The following is a 20,655-nucleotide window of genomic DNA, read 5'->3' as shown; positions in this document are numbered from 1 at the left end:
ATTCGCGGTTTAATGGAAAATTTGACTTTAATTTAACACAAATGTCATGGCCTATTTCACCCACTAAATATTACCCGATGACCATCCAAATTGGAAGGCTTCTATCCAGCCCTAAGCTCTAGCCCCATGCTAACTTCCGATTGGTCTATAATTGCGATTTGTAGAGCAACTGCAAAATGTGGAAATTTTTTAGTTTTTGGTCCGTTTAAACCCCTAAATATTATGCGATCATCTCCAAATAGGCTTCTATTCTCATAGGCATCTATTCTGGCTCTAGACCCACCTCTTTCTAAATTTCGTGAAGATCGGGCCCTAATTGCGACCTGTAGAGTGGATTCCGGCAGGATTCCAGTACATCTCTGACTTCCCTTTATGACATATCACTAAATATGCTATATTATGATGGCAAGCGTCTTAAGTATTATCACCTTAAGGCATTTTATATTGAGAATGGCATATGCCTCCATAGAGAGATATGCAGATCATTATTATAGAATTATACATTCACTTTGCATTTTTAAACTCACAACGTCTGCGTTAACGTATTTATTTCTATAAAACTAAATGGCTCCGCCCCTTTTCACTTCACTATCTGACATTTTAGAGTTATTTACTTTTGACACATTGAAATAGATTTATCAAGCCCCAAGGAATTTTCACATCACTCTAGAATTAAAAATTGGAAATTACAATTTCTCCCGCCATTTAGCAAATGATAGGAAGAATTTGTTATTAATCTAAGCGATTTCCGCATATGCTAATCTTCTCAGGCGACTAAAACAATAATAACAACAATAACAAAGTATTAGTGCGGGAAAAATACGCCCACTTTGCAACACTTGTTTGATTGGTGTTTGCCAATCCGATTCCACCGTCAGTCAACTCAATATTGGCAAAACCCCCACAACCAACGGATATTTGAATAAGACAAGACATTTGAATAAAGACAGCAGGGACGACACCGCAACAAGGCGAATAAATCTAATTGAAATGTGATTTATTTGTTGTTGCTGTCATGTGGCACTTTATAATTGTAAAAATAAACAACAACAGCAATAATAAATAAAAGCTTAATTAGTCAATTTTGTAACGCCTCAATGGATAGAGTTGCCATGTGGAGTGAATTTATTCTTAATATTGCATGAATTTTATTTAACACGAGTATATCATTAATTTTCTATTATTTCTTTACAGCTGTGGCCCGTGGTTCTCAGTGGTCGGGACGCCGATGCTGTGCCTTGGGAGTTTCGCCACGTTGCAGTAATGCCTGCGCCACCATGTCGTCAACTGGCGAGCTAATAAATGCCTGCCGCCAAAGCGATGAACAACATATGTTTGCCTGTTTCGAACGTCAGGAGGCCGGTGATCGATGTTGTGGAAATGCAAAAACCTCCGAATGTTTGCAGGTGAGAAGAAAGAACAAAATAAATTAGAATCACTCAATCTTTTCTTGTCAAAAGACGAAGTAGTAGTTGTGAGGTCTTTTACAGATATAAAAAATAAAGTTTTATGCGTGGAATGGGTCTTCTATCGATATAGTTATGGAAATAGGACAGGATTAACATAGATGAGAATCAGTAGGGAGCAAATGTAACAAAAAAATATATATATTGGGAATTATACCGTGGCTTTATAGAAGTCACAATTTGGCAACTATATCCAACTCTAAATCGATTTTCAACAAATTTGACAAATTTGCTGTATAGGCATGACATATCTTCGATAAGAATTATACTTATTAAATAATTTATATTGGAGCAATAGTTATACCGTACCGAGTTTCACCAAATGGAAGAATTCGGTTGATTATAAAAAAAATCTATGTGTATCTAAGGTATATAAAAATCTGAACCGATCTCGATAAAATTTGGCAGTGGTATTTTCGAGCTGTATCTGATGTCCGATATCAAATATCACTTTTGTGGGGTGCTTATTACGCCTGTGATGGATTTAAACACCAAATCGGATTGAACATATACAGGATGAGACTAATTTCTCACTGCTGTCATGTCTAAGCCACTCGTCCAACAGATGTTAAAATTATTCCAGTGACAGCTCATTATATTGTTGACAAGCATACAAAAGCATTTTGTTGATAATTTTCCAGAAAAAAATTTATTCGTGATGGAATTCTAGCGTGATAGTGTGATTTCTTTATATTTGACTGGAAACCCACAAGTGGCTATCGTTAGAGCACTCCAGCATTTAAATGTGAATAAATTTTTTGTGTCTCGTACCATCGCTTGTTACCGTGATACTGGTAGCGTCGCCCGACGTCAAGGAAGTGGAGGAAGAAAACAGCAACAATGGTTCGAAAAGTAAAGAAGGGACTTGATCGAAACTTGCGTCGCAGTGGCTCGTGAGCTGAATATATCACAATATTCTACTCGGCAAATAGTGAAAAAAGAGCTCGGAGTAAAGCCATTGAAATTCCAAAAAGTGCAAGAACTTACATCGCAACAGAAAGAAAATAGACTTATAAGAGCTAAAGAGTTGTTTCGATAGTGATGAACGGCCGAATTTGGTTTTCTCCGATGAGAAAACATTCGTTGTCCAGCAGTTTGTAAAAATGAAACCTTCGGTTTGTCACCAGAACTCAAGCGTCGGCCACGGTGAAAATATTCTGGAGGGTTTATTAAAGCCTTCGGTACGCAAACATTTTGGCCGCAGACCTTGGACATTCCAACAGGACACAGCACCATCGCACTCAGCACGCGCCGCCCAAAAATGGTTACAAAATGAGGTTCCTCGCTTCATTTCCAGCGCACAATGGCCATCAAAATCTCCGGATACCAATCCGTTGGACTATTGTGTCTGGAGTATTTTGGAAAGCAAGGTTGGCACTAAAAAATACCAAAGTGTCGATCACCTCAAGCAAGCGCTTCGCCGGGAATGGTCTAAAATACCGCAGGGCAACATTCGACAGCATGTGACGGTTTCATTGGCTGTTTGAAGGCCATAATTCGTGCCAAATGTGGCCAATTCGTACAAATCTAAAATTTGATGCTATTTCCGTCATTTTTTGCTTCCATCAATAAAATGTAAAAAAATGTAAAAATTTAACGTTATTGCGTTTGACTTTGTTGCAGTTTTTTTATATCACCCTGTATAGGGAAGTTACAGCTATATTTGAACCGATTTTCACCAAATTTGATGTACTTGCTTGTAGACTAAATTTCATGGGAAGACATATATGGAAGCTATATTTAAATTCGAACCGACTCTCACCAATTTCAATAGGGTTCGTCCTTGGGCCAAACAAATATTGTTTGGAAAATTCCATCTCAAGCGGATAATAAATGCGACCTGCATTTTCGATTCAGAAAGTGATTCTATGAAGATCCTCAAAAGTAACTATGGGTTGATCTCGCTTCCTTCTTAATGTTACAAAAAATGCACAAAGACCTAATACCCCTAACAAGTAGGTGGTGTAGAGTATAAAAAAGACCTTCTAGACATAGAAGAGGTTGTTATACTCTCAGCCAAATGGCTAGAGAGGATATATCATTTGATACGGTCAAAACGTGCCTAGTCGAAATAACGGTTTTAGGTCTCTTTGTCCGTCCGTCAGTCTGTCTTGCTGGCTGGTGCGCACGATAACTCTCGAAGGGAGATTCCGATTTGGCACAAACTTTGTACATTGTCAAACTTAGATCGAGTTTGGAGATGGGCAATTTCGGTTCACTCCTGCTCCACAAAAGGTCAAAATCTTCTAATTACACACATCACAATATTGACCCACGGTCTGCTGAAATATATCAGTCCACTGAAGATGTACACAATATTCATGAATTTTGAATATTCATGAAGCTCTCAAAACACGAAATACTTCTTTAAAGACAAGATCTGTTATAAAGATGGTAGAGAGCGGACCATTCCGTCTGGTACCTCCACCACATATGGTTCAAGATTTTGAAAAATACAAAACGCTCAAATAAATCGAAATAAGCATCCAACTCTCTTCAAATTTGACATATCCAAATATCTGTTGTGAAAATGATATATATCTACCATGCTTTATCCATGAAAGTGTCTTCTACACGAAAATTCTTCTATCAATGGAAAACCTCTTGAAGTACTTCCCAATAGCATTGCTTTGTTCTCTCCTACTTTTTTATTGATCGAACAAAATATCTCTCTTCTTTCAGGCATGCCGTGAAATATTCGAACCTCATCCGTCGCACAAACGCAACAATCGCAGACATCTCCACGAAATGTGTGGTGAGAAAAATGCCGATGTCATACAGTGTGTGAAAAATGTCACCGATATGTCTCCGGTAACAAATTCTCACAAATGTAAGTCCAAATTCTTCAAGGATCCATTCTGTTCAATTCATTACAGATTTACCAACTTTTTACAGATTTACCCTGCTGCGATTTTTCGGATAATGAAAATTGTCGCAATACCTGTCGAACCGTTCTAAATACCACAGAGAGTACGGCCATTATCATAGGCGAACTTGAGGCAGGTGGATGTGGTACCGTCTTGCCCCACCTACCGCTGTGGCAATGTTTTTTCACAGCCGAGAGGAAAATGTTTGTACCCGCTGTCAGTGTGAACAATCATGAAAGTGAAGTCTCACAAATAAATCGTTTGGGTATAGATGGCGCTAAATTGCACTGCTGCGAAAAGGCCTTATCGGCCAAATGCCGACGCCTGTGTTTGCAAACTTTTACCACAGACTGGACAAACACCATGAATAATTTCGAGGAGGCCTGCCTTATGCAGCCGAATGAATTGGAGCTGCGGCAGTGCATAGATGAGGTCGATGAACCCTGTGAACTGGGCTGTGATGGTCTGAGCTTTTGTACGAATTTCAATAATCGTCCAACGGAATTGTTTCGCAGTTGTACCGTGGAGGCTGATATGGCGGCGAAATCGGATTTATTGATGTGGCAACAGAGGGGTTACGTGAGCTTACCCGGTGTCAATTTACCCATTAAAAACATGACACGTTGTTCGCCGGAAAAGTGGAAAGCCATAGCATGTGTACTGCAAACCAAACCCTGTTCCAGGCAGGGCCATTATAACCACATATGCCGGGAGAATTGTTACGAAATTCTAAGTGAATGCATGGATTGGACTCGAATGAACACGTCACTGAATGCAGATGCCATTTGTGCACGTCTACATCCCGAGGGCGAGGGAGTACCTTGTATTTCGCTAAGACCTTATCTGGAGGAGAGTGATGCCCCCAAAGAAACTGGAGGTCATCATCGAATCACGTCGCCCTGCAAGGGCCATCCATGTAATGCCAGCGAAGTGTGTTTGGCGGCACGCAATGGTTCATCAATGTACGAATGTATACCTGCATGTGCTCTGGGAGAGACCTCCAATTATTTGGTACCATTTGGAGCCTATGTTCGCATACCAGTACAGTTGACTGCCAATCGGGGAGGTTTTAAGGTTTGTCGCTGCGGTCTACAGGGTCGCATTGAACATTGCCAACCACTGCCGAGTGTATCCTTTGAAAGTTGTGTGCTGCCGGGCGGTAGAAAAATAAAACATGGAACCTCCTTCTACTTGGAATGTAATCTGTGCACTTGTTATGCCGAGGAGATAACCTGCACGAAAAAACAATGTAAAATGCCGGGTGAGTTATTTGATATTAACAAGTTAGAAAGTATAATACATAATAATTTATGTGGCTATGTTCGATCGTCTCAATTTCTTCCTCATCTTGACTGATTCTGCAGTAATCAATACCATCGCTGTTCCATTTCAAAGTCATTGCCCTCACATGTTTTAAATCAGGTTTCGACAAGGACAATAGCGATATTGTTCTCTTCTCAAAGAGTATGGGCCAGATTATCTTGGAGATATTATATCCCTTTAATCTATTGATTTTTGTTGTATTCTCTCAGAGTAGTGTCTATGAATTTCCTGGAAGAAGTGGCACAGGGGTGGTTTGACCGACTTCTCAACTTCAATGATATTTGCCTATCCAATTCGTCTGCAGTCTGAAGGACATTTACGTTTTCTCATAAAGAGGACAACCTCTCTCCTTGTTGGGTTTACTCCTAGTCCATTGCGACGTGCCCACCTTGATAAGGTAACTAGAGCTCCTTGCATCAGATCTGAAAATGTTTCCAGGGATTACCCCGCAATTGATAGGACAACATCATCAGCGTAAGCGAATACCTTTGTCTGATTTTGCTCCAGATCTATGAGTATGTTGTTGATAACCAATAGCCAGAGTAATGGTGATAGGCAGATTTTCTGTCGGATTTTTCCCCAATGCTTGAATTGATAATTCTGTTACTAAGCATGGTATCAATCCAATTGATGAGGAGTTGGGGTACCTTAAGGCTTAAAAGAGATCTGTGAATGGACTCGAGTGCTACATTTGTTGAAGGATTCCTTAATATTAAGAGAAGCTGCCAAGGTGAATTCATGTTTTTCTCAATGTATCCTACGATGTCGTGCTGCGCTGTTTCAATGGATTTACCTTTCATATAGACATGTTGAGCAGTGCTGATGGCAGTCGGGGTAGTAGAGATCTGGTGTCGTAAGTCTTAAAAGAGAACTATGAATGGACTCGAGTGTTGCATTGTTGAAGGCTCCCTTAGTATCGAGAAAAGCTGCCAAGTTGAACAGGGAACCATTCATGTTTTTCTCAATGTATCCTACGACGTCGTGCTGCGCTGTTTCAACGGATTTATCTTTCATATACTCATGTTGAGCAGTGCTGATGGCACTCGGGGGTAGTAGAGATCTGATTTCTATGTCGATCAGAATTTCTGGAATTTTCGATAGAAAGGATGACAGACTAATTGGTCCGTAGTCCTTAGGAACCGAGTGACTTGGTTTTCCTGCTTTTGGGAGATAAGTAACGGCGACTTCCCTCCACAAAACCGGGATGTGAGATAGGCACAGACAAGCTTTGAAAATATCCCCCAAAATTGGAGACATTGACGCCGAAACATACTATAACATGGCGGGAATGATGACACCTGAACATAAAGCTTTGTCTCAACCCTTCAGAGGACCTCACTGCATTTTCATGCACTCTCGGGATCACTAAGGAGCAACTCCATTACGTATAAGTATAACGGCTTCAAGCCAATAACAAAAATGATTACAACAGAAACCCCAAAACCCACCGAAGAAAAAGCAAGTGGCTTACGAGTCGGACCCCAGTGAATTCACCGATAGTAGCTGTAGATGCTGAAGAAACCACGGCTTGCCGTCTATTAGACGGCAAAACTCCACAGGCCATAGTAACAGCAGAACCACATATAGCTCCGACTCTTCACTCTCTCAAAAAAGTGTACATACTGTAAATGAATGCATCAGAAGAGGGAGCCTTAGCGTCAAGGTGCTCCAGAAAATATGAGAACCAATCAATAAACAACCGAACAATAGTAGAGACGTGCAAACTGGAGTCTCTGAAATAGACGAGTTACTCGAGGGTCATTGCTCGGTTGTTAGGATGTACCGTTATATTTTTACTATTTACTAAATACCTTCTAGGAAAGCTTTTCTACCATCGAAAAAAAATCTTAATCTAAATTTATTGGCAAAGTCGATTATAAGTCGATTAGATTATAAAGTAAAGACCCTCGAAATAAATTAGATCTGTATCATCCTTTATATGGGCGTTGCTGCGTTACATTGCCAAACGTGTTCTAAGGCCCTCTTCTATTAAAAGCCAAATCGGTTGCAAAAATAATGCAAGCCTCTTCGATATGTCCCCATATAAACGGACACCCCAACACCCTCTCAATAAATAATATGGGGGAGGTGGTATCTTTACAAAAAGCCACCACCAAAAAGTGAACCTGCATTAAACAATTTTCATACCCTCCACCATAGTATGGAGGGTATATAAAGTTTGCTATTCCGTTTGTAACACCTCGAAATATACATTTTAGACCCCACAAAGTATATGTATTCTTGATCAGCATAAAATTCTATGTCGATTTAGCGATGTCCTTCCGTCTGTCCGTCTGTGGAAATCACTCTAGCTTCCGAACGAATTGAAGTAGGTTGATAAAATTTTACTCAAATGTATATTATGTCTGCAGGACTTTTGGTATTGAAAATGGGCCATGTAGGTCCACGTTTTGGTATAGCCCCATATAATTGTACCTCCCTGTTTTCGGTGTTTTGGTGATTTAAGCGACAATATTCATCGGAATTGTTTCAAATTTAGTATTTGATGTTCGTAATGGATGCTGCAGCCCATGGCAGGAGATTGTCTGTGCAGATCCACGTCTTCGTATAGCCCCCATATAACGGCACCTCCCGATATTCGGTATTTTGATGATTTTTGCGAGATTATTCACCGAAATTGTCTGTGCAGGTTCACGTCTTCGTATAGCCCCCATATAACGGTACCTCCCGATATTTTGATGATTTTAGCGACATCATTCACCAGAATTGTTTCAAATTTGGTATTTAAAGTTTGTAATGGATACTACAGCCTAAGACCGAAAATTGTCTGTGCAGGTCCACGTCTTCGTATAGCCCCCATATAACGGTACTTCACGATATTCAATATTTTGATGATTTTAGCTATATTATTCACCGATTTTTTTTAAGTTTCTCATTTGAGTATTGTAATGGCTTTTGACAAAAGTTGCCTATGCAGTTCTGTTCCATTCAGTATTTTTAAGATTTTAACAGCATTTTTAACGGTTTTTGAGAATTGCCAAATTCGTTCCAATTGGTGGAGGGTATTCAAAGTTCGGCCCGGCCGAACTTACAACTTTTTTACTTGTTTCTAGTAAAGTTTCTATCCACATTTATACTTCGTATTATTCTTCAGAAATATTTTTTGAAAGAGCCATGCAGGGCAGACAGACCTTTACAAAAATATTCCTTTTTTAAGTCCATGATAAAAGTTTCTGTAATTCGTGAAATACATATGCCATAACTATATATTTACTTATACCTGATTTATAATTTTATAATTCTATACTATATTTTTACTTATCCTTGAATGATAATCTTATAAAAATCCTCGAAAATTATTCTACAAATAATTCATGATTAAGGCAGTGTAAACCCCTGAAAATGAATTCTAAATACACTTCAAGATTACAAAAAAATGTTCTTTAAAACCCCACTACACACTTAAAAGTAAGTCGTAATATTATTGTTTTTGTTATTGTTTTAGGTTACACTGATGTCTCCTATACGAGTTTACCTTGCAACTGCCCCACCCACTATGTTCCGGTGTGCGGCATCAATGGTCGCACCTATCCCTCTCTTTGTATTGCACGGTGTTTGGGTCTTCAAGATACCGATGTGGAATTCGGCGCCTGTTCAGTGTGGAATCCTTGTGCTCCCGGAGCCTATCATTGTCCAGCCGGAATGCAATGTTTGGAACACAGGCAAATTTGTTTGTCCTCCATGCACAGACCCTGTTTGCAGTACAAATGTGGTGAGTATTGACAATTCATTGGTACCGACTTGAATATTAATAGCATTTTGTTCTTTCCCTCTCTCTTATTTTTTAGTTAATCAAACTCTGCCATGTGAAAACTCCGATCAACCCGTTTGCGATACCAAAGGGATTACATACAAATCAGCCTGTGATCTTTTAAATGCCAAATCGAATTTTGCCCATTGGGGTCCATGTAATCGTGGTTGTTCTTGGAAGGGTCCAGTGTGTGGCATCAACGGCGTCAATTATCCCAGTGAATGTGCCGCCTGGTCGGATTATATTTTGGTCGACTATAAGGGTCGTTGCCGTGAGGTGGGTCTGCTAAGTCATGATTTGGACAGGAAACGTTGTCGTTTGGTTAAATGCCCAGATTTACCCTCTCCGTATTGTCAAGCCATAACACCACCTGGAGCCTGTTGTCCCCTGTGTGCCTCAGCATTTCGTATAATCTATTCGAGAAAACAAATCGATCGGGCCCTCTATGCCCTTAGGGGACAACATAAAGATTTACTCACTTTACGTAGTGTGTTGCATGAGATTGATAGTCTTGTACAAGTCACCGAATGCCAGTTGACCGGATTCCTTACCATGGAGGTGGGCATATTTGTGGCCATTGTACCAAGAGCTTCGACACCAAACCGAATGCAAATCGAAGCCTGTATACGCGAAGCGGAAAAGCTGTCATCGCTAATAACAGCCCAGTCGCATAAAATCACCACAAATTTAATTCTATCCGGACTGACAATGTCAAATATGTTAGATCCCAGTATTGAAAATGCCTCAATACCTTGCTGGAATGATTTAAGTTTATATTTGTTATTGGTTATGGCATCCGGTTCGGTGCTGATGGGTTTGTGGAGAACCAAATATGTATCGTAGTCTTAAAACAAAACAAGTGCCAGTGAAAATGTGCAAAGCTCAAATGGTTTCGAATCTTGTATTTTTTTTTTTTTTTTCAATTTATTTATTTTGAAATGTTGTAGAGATTTTGTATTTATTAAGTTTAAAATTAATCTCATTAATTTCGAAGAAGAAATGTGACAACCCTATAGTCTTTTATTTTTTATACCCTCAGCCATATGGCTACAGAGGGTATATATCATTTGATACGGTCAAAACGTGCCTAGTCCAAATAATGGTTTTAGACCCTAGGTCTCTTTGGACCAAATCCGTTTCAGAACATTTGGAGTCGATCTAGCGATGTCCGTCCGTCTGTCTGTCTGTCTGGCTGGCTGGTGCGCACGATAATTCTCGAAGGGAGTATCCGATTTGATCCAAACTTGGTACATCGTAATATTTTTGTCAAACTTAGATCGAGTTCGGAGATGGGCAATATCGGTCCACTCCTTCTGGTACCTCCCACATAAAATGTCAAAATTTGCAAAGAAAATAATTTATTGCACAGAAAGAGAAAGGATAATCCGATTTTGCTCGAACTTTGCAAATCCTAATATTTTCATCAGTGCCAGGTCAGTTGCGAAAATGGACAATATCGGTCCACTCCATCAAGTACGTGCCCCACAAAGAGTCAAAATTTTGAATAATTACAACTCCTATAAAAATGTGATGTAAGAGTCCGATTGTCTTCAAATTTCACATATCCCAATATTTTTATTAACCCAAGGTCTGGTGTTAAGAGGGAATACATCGGTCCACTCCTTTTGGTACCTCCCCCACAAAAGGTCGAAATTTTCAAAAAATATATATAAAATATATTTTTTGCACAGAAAGAGAAACGGTTATCCGATTTTGCTCTAACTTTGCAAATCCTAATATTTGCGTCAGTGCTAGGTCAGGTGCTAAAATGGACAGTACCGGTCAACTCCATCAAGTACCTCCCCCACAAAGGGTCATAATTATAACTCTTATAAAATGTGATGTAAGGATCCGAACGTCTTCAAATTTCACACATTCCAATATTTTTATAAACCCAGGATCTGCTGTTAACATGGAATGTATCGGTCCACTCCTTCTGCTACCTCCCCCACAAAGTGTCGAAATTTTGAATACCCATGAAGCTCATAAAACGCCACATTAAGATCTGATTCCATTTAACTTGGCACATCTCAATATTTCTATCAACACAAGATCTGTTATAAAGGTGGTATAGATCGAACCATTTCTTCTGGTACCTCCCCCATACTTAGGGTTCAAGATTTTGAGAAACAAAACGCTCAAATAAAGCGAAATAAGCATCCAAATCTCTTCAAATTCCACACATAAATTTTTTTTTGCTTACACAAGATCTGTTATGAAGTTGATATATATCTGCGAACCCCTTCTGGTACCTCACCCACAAAGTGTCACAATTTTCAATAATTATATCTGTCATAACTTTCGAAACAATTTAGCAATTCTTTACTACTTGTTATGCTCAAATATTTCTCTCAATAAGAAGCCTGATATGAATATGACATTTATCGGAATTTATGATTTCGCATAAAATTGGACATAAATATCCTTTCTTGTAATTTAGCCCAATATTTCGCTCAATATTTTTTATTTGTATCAGATGAAGTATAAAAATGGAATATTTCGGTAGACTCTATATGGTACACCACGCACATTTTAACATTTTCTAAAAATTATTACATATCTCATAAAAAGTGAAGGAGTGAGTCAATATAATCCATATCAGGAATATTTATATCATATTTTTGGGTCTGATACAAAATGGACAATATTGGCCCATTCCTTCGGAAACGGATCCATAGAGGGTCAAACGTTTGATTATTTAATCGAACATAGGCTGAGGGTATATATCTGTCGGCAATACCGACTGATACTGTTTAACTTGTTTTTAAATGTAATTAATTATTTAAAATGTAATCAATTCCATTTAGACCAACAATTCCGCGGGGTTCGATGAAATGTCACTCTGCTTCCTTTAAGCTATCGGTTCAAACATAGCTATAGCTTCCATATATATCTGTCATCCGATTTGGTGTTGAAGTCCCTCAAATTCGTAATATGCATTCGACATCAATGATATTTGGTACAAGAAATCTTATAAAGCTCAGAAACACTAAGATTTGGATATAGCTCCCATATATATCCTTAATCCGATTTCGGGTTTATTCTGCAAATAATGGCTAATATCAGCCCAAATGGAGTGAATTTCGGGACATAGGTTTCCATTTTGTGCAACTCGGCTCCGATGTATATTTTTTAATATAATCCTTCTCCAAGTGATATCATGCACTCTTTAGCAAACTATAACTGCTCTAAAGCCAAATGTTGATAGGTGGTATTATCTACTTGAAAAAAAATATTTTGTTATGGGAGCTCTAGTGATGTGGGGTATCATATAGTCGGTCCCGCCCGACTTTTGATTTTTCCTTACTGGTTCAACCTATCTTACTTTACTTTATTTCCATCATATTTCAAATTGAATTGGACTCAAGAAGTTGAAGATTGGAGTTTTACATAAATTAACAAAATTTAGCACTGATATCTGGTGACCTCTTTTCAAATAATTGTCTATGTAGTTATTCTTATTTTTGAGTAGTTGGGAGTCAAATTTCAATCGATGACTTAAAATCTTGAAAACTCTTTGAGTTAATGCGAGATATATTGGAATTTAAAGACATGTGTTCAAATCGCTGAACAGCCGCTCTTTGATCCCTCCTAGAATAAGTTTCACTAATTACTTCAGCTTTTGCAACGCCGTATTCAGTGTTTTCGTGATCGATTGGCAGATAATTTCAACCACTTGCAAACCCAAAAACCTTACCAAATCGCCAGAATGCAGCCAAACAAGGCAGACATAAAGGCCCAGTTAATCTTTCATAAAGCGATAGTTGTAAATTTTAGCTAGTATCAGTCTGATACATGACAGTCTTCCAATCTCAGGGAGGATTTACATAGTTTAAAGTTTATCAGCCAAATACAGTGTACCGCCTTTGAATACCGCTATCCCCAAGCATTGCAGCAAAAAAAAAAAAACATTCTCTCTTTGGTTCAATTACTAGTTCTTTTCAATCTAGAATTTCTAAAAAAACAACTTAATGGATTAAGTATCCCGGGTTGTTACTTACATTTCTTAGCAAATGGTCTGTCTGTTCACATTTCTTCTTCAAATACCCACATATGTTTTAATTATTTCTCATTTTCTTTATTATTAGTAAAAATGTAAATTTTATTCTTGATCAAGTGTGTGAATTCTTGGTGCCAATATAGTTTTAAAAAATATATAAATTAAAATTAATTTTTTTTCAATAAATATAAATGAGACAGCAATTTAAAAATTAATAAGACAAATTAATTTTCAACTTGTTTTTAAATAATTCTTTTTTGCGTAAATTAAAAATTAAACAAAGTGCCTTTCTTCGTTTGAATTCATTGTAATTTTCTTTAAATTAAATTTAAGTTAAAATAAACATTTTTTTTTCAAAAATCTGAACTACACAAATTACATTTAAGTTTTGTTTGTTTTGTCCATTATTATCATAATTATTTAAGTTTAATTGATCTCCTTGTGATATTAGATATTAAAACAACAGCAACAACAACAACAAAAGAACAACTTTATTAATAAATTAGGCCATATTTATAATGATAATTGTCATGACAAATACAAAAACACAAATGGTTATTTAAAACATAAATACATACAGACATATTAATAAATGAAATCAAACTAAAACATATCTGCATAGTTATACAATAAAGATTATTATATGATTATAATTATTCTAATTACTATACACCTACTTATAAGTAGAATAGATCTTTTTTTAATTAATAGACTATTTTGTAAATAGTGTGGTATTCAATGCAAACATTTTATAATCGCATGCCCACATACATACAAACAGAAATACAACAAAACAAACGCCTTCTTTGTTCATACATTTCTTTCTTTTTTTAATAACATAAATTACCAAAGTTGTTTAATATTTATCCCTGAATTGATCCCAAAAATATTGATTAAAAAACAATACTCAAATAGTCATTAAGAAGTACCTTTTTGTATAAAAATATATATATATTAAAAACAAGAATTATTAAAGAAAATGTTTAATAAATTATATTATGATTTCATTAAAATATTTGATATTTTATTACTTTAAATGAAAAAGGGATTCGATCTTTTCTTTGTTGAAGGACTATAATATTAGATCCATCTTAAAGCCCATGCCTTGATCATTTTCCATGGCTGACGAGGAAGGAATTACCTTAACGTATACAGGATGAGATAAAAAAACGGAAACAAAGTAAAACGCCATAATGTCGGAAATAGCATCAAATTTTAGAATATGTTTAGATTTGTTCCAATTGGTCACCTTTGGCACGAATTATGGCCTTCAAACAGTCAATGAAATCGTCACACGCTGGCCGAATGTTGCTCTGCGGTATTTTGGCCCATTCCCGGCGAAGCGCTTGCTTGAGGTGATCGACACTTTGGTATTTTTTAGTGCAAACCTTGCTTTCCAAAATACTCCAGACACAATAGTCCAACGGACTGGTATCCGGAGATTTTGGTGGCCATTGTGCGCTGGAAATGAAGCGAGGAACCTCATTTTGTAACCATTCTTGGGTGACACGTGCTGAGTGCGATGGTGCTGAGTCCTGTTGGAATGTCCAAGGTCTGCGGCCAAAATGTTTTCATGTCCTAGGCTTTAATACACCCTCCAGAATATTTTCGCAATAATATTCGGGATTTATTCTGATGCCACGGTCGATTAATACGAGCGGAGAGCGACCATCGGCTGTTATGGTGGCCCACACCATCACCATGGCGGATGCTTAAGTTCTCATGGCCAACCGAAGGTGCACATTTTCAGCTGACCTCTTTGGAAAGTAAACACTATCATTTTGTTTGTTTACAAACTACTGGACAACAAATGTTTTCTCATTGGAGAAAACCAAATTCGGCAGTTCACCACTTTCGGCCAGGCGAAACAACTCTTTAGCTCTTTTGAGTCTATTTACTTTCTTTTTGGAATTTCAATTCCCGAGCTCATTTTTCAAAATTTGCCGAATGGAACATTGCGATATGATATAGCTCAGCTCTTTACTTTTCGAACCATTTCTGCTGATGTTGCTGTTTCCTTCCGTTCACTTCCTTGACGAGACACAAAAGATTTATTCACATTTAAATGCTTGAGTGCTCTGGAAAATTCTCACCAAAATGCTTTTGTACGCTTGTAAACAATATAATGAGCTGTCACTGGAATAATTTTAACAGCTGTCGGACGAGTGACTTTGAAGTGACAGCAGTCTAAAGTTAGTTGCAGTTTTTTCATCTCACCCTGTACATATTTCATTCGCCTTCGCCCGTTTGCTTCTTTGTTTTCTACCACCTGGGGCTCAATTAATGTTCTATGAGAAATTGAATTGAAAACTTTTACAAAACATTTATAAAGATTCGTCATTTTCTATTTTCATAGAACAGAAATCCGGCCCGGCCGTTGAGGACCCTGATTTGCCTCTTGTATCCTCCTTCTTTAATTTGAACCAAACAAAACTCGGTGGAGAAAACGAGCAAGAAGATTTGGTTTCAATTTTAATGTTCTTGATTGAAAATTAAATGAACAGGCCGAAATATCCTCCATAATGAAGAAAAGAACCCGTTTACAAATAACAAGTAAAAAAACATTAAGTTCGCCCGGGCCGAACTTTTGATTAAGCTTATCAAAAAACCATAAAATGAGTGAGGCCTTTATATGGGGCTATACTAAAGCGGGAACTTCTTTAGACCATTTTATACTTCAAGGATTGTCATCTACATAATCTTCTAAAATACCAAATTTGAAACAATTTCGTGGGTAAATGTGATTAGTATTATCAAAATACCGAATATAGGTGAGTACCGTAATATGTCCGCTATAGGCGAAGATATTCAATGTTCTTCCACCGGAGGTAAAACCAATTGTGACCTACAAATACCAATTTTTAGACAAATCCGTGAAAAAAAAAATGGGCAAAAATCATCGAAATACCGAATATTGGGAGGTACCGTTATATGTGGGCTGTATCAAACTGTGGACCTATACGGGCAATGTTCCTCCACCAGAGTTAGAACCCATTAAGAACTACAAGTACCAATTTTTAGACAAATCCCTGAAAAAATGTGGCAAAAATCATCAAAATACCGAATATCGGGAGGTACCATTATATGGGGACTATACCGAAACCATCGTAGACACAATACAAATTGTTGTGCCAAATTTTGAAGTTGTATGTCAAATAATGTGGGATGTATCGTGATTAGAACAGACAGACAGCCAGTCATAAAATTTATAGCATTTCCTGATAGGAGGATTACTTTTGCACCACATTTTATAAATGTAATGATGTGCTACAAAATGTAGAAGCCGTTACATACTCCAAGTACCGAATTTTAAACAATTGCGTTAGAAAACGTGGCTAGAATCATCAGAATATCGAACATCGGTAGGAACCCCTACATGCGTGCTATGAGAAAGCGTGGACCTATATAGATAAAGAAAAATAAATGGGACTTATGGTAAAACCTTGTCAGATATTAAAAACTTCATGGACACCCGAAATATGTTTCACACTAAACATATCACATCCAAACTTTTACGATAGTTTCGTAAGAGCTCTCGTTAACTTTAAAACAAATTTTTGTAACTAGAAAAATATACATTTTTTAAACTTTATTAGAAAATCATACATTTTCATTGAATAAGTATAAAAGATTAATATTCAATTAACAAAAAATGCCGGCATTTTTGTCGTGCAGTTAAATCTCCACTCACACCTTCTTACATCTCTACATATGTAGGCATGGTCATGACACCGCAATTATTTTTACGTGCTGACATTAGAATGTAACCGTCATTACCCCAATAGGTAGACCACGAGTTCTTAACTAACCAATAATCTTCGCCATTAATTGTGCCATAACCCACAGCCAGCACCGCATGATCTAATTCATCCAGACCATTTTTGCATGAGGCTTCATAATAGACACCATGCGAATAGAAACTAAAGGTTTTTGGGGATGCATCAATGGCCACCGAAAGGGGGCCATGTTTAAGCAGGGCAATTTTAAAGGCTTCTGGATCATTGGAGGTTACATTTACAAATCCTTTAATGGGTGCCACAAGTGAAACATTTTTGGCATGACAATAGCCATCTTGGCCCAAATATGGACCATATTCCTCCTCAGTTGGTACCCCACCCATTTCCATTATCCATTGATAGGCACGGAAATCTTCACCGCCATCACAGCCATTGTTGCCATATTGCCAAGAGCAATCAATTAATGCTTGTTGGGATAAACGAACCAAGTTGCCGCCATTCTTGAGGAAATATGCTCCCTCAATGTGGCCAATGGTGCCGAAAGACCAACAAGAGCCGCAAACCGATTGATCTGAAATCATATGAAAACAGGATTAGAAAAGCATCCATATAAAGTATTAATTGAAATTACCTTTAACAGGTGTCACAGCACCAAATATACGCCAGTCGTATTGTTCAGGAATTTGATCTCTTAGCTTGGCTGTGTTATAGGGGAATGGTTTGCCGGTATTGTATACACCTGTTGACCTAAAACCACGACGGGCCTTTAATTCGTCATCAGTCTTATCAGCCAAGTGATTTACAGCCAAGGTATAACTTAATTTTGCACGATTCTTTGAATTAATAAATCTTAGATTTTGTCTGAAAACATTCTTGCGATATTCATGCTCATGTTCAGTCTGATAATCAATGTTATGCTTGTTTTTGAACTCTTCAAAATGATGATCGACATGATGATCCACTGAGGGATGAACAAATTCCTGCATGGGATTAAATGTGGCATAGTGTCCTTTACCGGGGCCAGGGAAAGCAACGCATTGCATGTCGTCATCCAATTCAAATACCTCATTGGGAATGTCATCATGTTCGTAGCTGTCATAATCCAAATAATAATGATCGTAATGGGAACCCAATAGTGTATTATAACCTCTCATTTCGTAGCGTACAGGAATTGGCATACGAGATGCTGGATAATGCGGAGATTTCTTGTAGCGCACCCACAATGTGTAGACATTTTTCTTCTGTCCGATTGTCTCTTCCAAACGGAATTTATCACATGTAAAACCCAAAAAGCTTTCAGTTCCAATCAAGGAGAAATCTTTTACATATGGTAGAATTGATTGAATTTCCACAGGATTCTCAGCTGTACCATTCAACTGTAAACATGTTACTTTGTTCAGTTCGTCACGAGTAGTAATGGGTGCCAATTTCAAAGATGTTCCATATGGATGTTCATTGCCCAATTGATATGTTTTAACCATACCGCCATAATAATCGATACGTGAACGTTTTGTATTCTTATCATACCAGGCATAGAAAGGTTCTGCAATTTCAGCATATGGTATATACAAAGTGCCCTTGACAATGTAATTTGGATCCCAACGTGGGGGTTTGGTGGCCAGTGCTGAAAAGAAATAAATAATCAAGATGTTATCGAAAATTACGTTAATAAATTATACTTCAAAGACAGAAAAATGTTTTTCTATCTGTAAAAGTATATGCTCTATGCTCTTTATAATCGACTTGAAGAATGACAACATAAAATGAGACTATACGCCAAATTTTTATAGACGACTTACAAGGAGTCTTTTTATACGCCCTGAAAAGAGGAGACCACATGAAACAAACTTTGTGAATAGCCCGAATTTATATAGGATTTTTTGCAATGCCTATCCCGCATTGTAAAATTGATATTTATAGAATATCTGAAAAGAGATCTTATGATTAAACGAAAGAAGTATATTGTTCAGCTGAGAAAATGTTTATAAAAGAATTATCCTTTATAGATGGAATAAGGAATCCTTTACAAGCATATAGTTGGCCCCAAAGAAATTGTTGTACTTATTATCGGCTTAATATTAGCCATTATGGTGGACCATAAAATGCGTTGTGGGTGGCATTTTTTTGGATGACCAGAAAAAAAATATTTAATAAATTAAATTTTAGAATATGAGCAAGCATTAACCAAAAAGCATTAAAACAGCTTTATTGTAGACCACCTTAAGAAAATTTTAAGAGACCTTAAAATAGTTGTACTATACAAACCGAAATGGAAATATGCGTCGACTTTCAAAATCTGTTAAAAATAATCTTTATACCCTCCACCATTCTATAGAGGGTATATTAGCTTTGTCGTTTGTAACTCCTCGAAATATTCATGTTATGATTCATATACTGTCTATATCGATTAAATGTAACCTGGGTTTTTGTAGCCAACGTTTACCTGGTACCCATGGATAAATACTTTTCTGATAGTTCATAAATAGGGCGTTTATGCTACAGGGCGATGTTGGAAAACAATGGTGGTTGTATTGTTGACATGGACCATGGTAGGAGAATAGAAGTAGTTGCATCGTCACAGCTGCTGGACAATGAACTGTCAAACCAATTTTGGAATTGAAATTTTTGAATGAAAAATTGTTCAAATTTGTAAAAATTGTTAAAAAATGCATATCATAACAATCTCTGACTGGCGTCTACTTATTTTTGAAGAAACATTTAACACATTTTGGCATATCAATGTTCCCAAGCGTTGATGCAGCTAACTGTATTCTTCTACCATGATATAGACCAAATTTCATTTTCTGAGTACAAGTCGCTACCTCAATAGTGTACGAAAAGTAATTTGTCCTCCCCCAAATGGGTTAACACTTTGAATGTTTTTTGCATTACGATACCAAGAATATGCAATCAGAAACTCAGCCATTTATAAAAATGAGCGATGAACACTTGTTTGTCACCCTTAAATAACATTAAAATAAAAAAAAATATTAAATTACAATTATCACGAATTATTGTTTTTACCTGTAACAGCACAGCCAATAATAAAAACAAATATCAATGCACAACGCATTTTCCTATGAGATTGCCAAAAAGAAGCACTTTTGTTTAGGCTTTATCACTGTTTTCCTTTGTTTCTTCAATAAATTCACTTTTCAGTTTTACTTTAATTATAAAAATCTCTATTTGAAACACTTTCTTCTATGCCACCAACACGACGCACAGTATGATGAACCTCCAAGCTTGAGGTTAAGTTTGTTAATAATCTATTTTGTTCGGAATTATTTATTTATTTGCAAATTGAAAGTTTCGTTTGGTTTTATGCATATGTATGTGATGTCTGTGATTGTGTTGTGTTCTTTGTTTTGTACAGTTAAGAGCGCTAGAGATTGAGAACGTACAGTGTTGAGAAACTTGAGGAACTTTTGAAATGTCATTGTAATGGGTTAAACGCATTGTTAAAAAAATTAACAACAATAAAGCAAATCCA

General features: G+C 37.1%; 2 protein-coding genes across 2 annotated transcripts in view; one reads left to right on the top strand and one right to left on the bottom strand.

Moving 5' to 3' along the window:
• LOC101896271 (reversion-inducing cysteine-rich protein with Kazal motifs) overlaps nucleotides 1–14,226 on the top strand; it is a 108,583-nt gene extending 94,357 nt beyond the window's left edge. The window contains exons 5-9 of the mRNA XM_059129336.1: nucleotides 1,195–1,406; nucleotides 4,149–4,296; nucleotides 4,362–5,594; nucleotides 9,123–9,389; nucleotides 9,466–14,226. Of these exons, the coding sequence (XP_058985319.1) occupies nucleotides 1,195–1,406; nucleotides 4,149–4,296; nucleotides 4,362–5,594; nucleotides 9,123–9,389; nucleotides 9,466–10,271 (2,666 nt within the window). The 3' untranslated portion in view covers nucleotides 10,272–14,226. The remainder of the gene's footprint in view (nucleotides 1–1,194; nucleotides 1,407–4,148; nucleotides 4,297–4,361; nucleotides 5,595–9,122; nucleotides 9,390–9,465) is intronic.
• Nucleotides 14,227–17,002: 2,776 nt separating this feature from the next.
• On the bottom strand, nucleotides 17,003–20,466 carry LOC101895593 (digestive cysteine proteinase 1). The gene is made up of 3 exons (XM_005178365.4): nucleotides 20,190–20,466; nucleotides 17,797–18,789; nucleotides 17,003–17,736 (listed from the first exon to the last, which is right to left on the bottom strand). Exons 1-3 carry the CDS (start codon nucleotides 20,236–20,238, stop codon nucleotides 17,126–17,128), a joined length of 1,653 nt encoding a protein of 550 aa, XP_005178422.2. The 5' UTR covers nucleotides 20,239–20,466; the 3' UTR covers nucleotides 17,003–17,125.
• Between the last annotated feature and the right edge of the window lie 189 nt (nucleotides 20,467–20,655).

The sequence above is a fragment of the Musca domestica genome, unplaced genomic scaffold (genome assembly GCF_030504385.1).
Source record: "Musca domestica strain aabys unplaced genomic scaffold, Musca_domestica.polishedcontigs.V.1.1 6, whole genome shotgun sequence".
NCBI classification, from domain to species: Eukaryota; Metazoa; Arthropoda; class Insecta; order Diptera; family Muscidae; genus Musca; species Musca domestica.
Note: the sequence above shows the minus strand (reverse complement) of the source record. Positions and strands in the feature narration are given on the sequence as shown.

Excerpts from the sequence above, each read along its gene's own strand:
- LOC101895593 (XM_005178365.4), bottom strand. The coding sequence starts at position 20,238 with ATGCGTTGTGCATTGATATTTGTTTTTATTATTGGCTGTGCTGTTACA. Across the intron at positions 18,790-20,189 it reads TATTGGCTGTGCTGTTACAG|CACTGGCCACCAAACCCCCA; the intron begins GTAAAAACAATA and ends ATTTCTTTTCAG. Across the intron at positions 17,737-17,796 it reads TGCTGTGACACCTGTTAAAG|ATCAATCGGTTTGCGGCTCT; the intron begins GTAATTTCAATT and ends ATATGATTTCAG.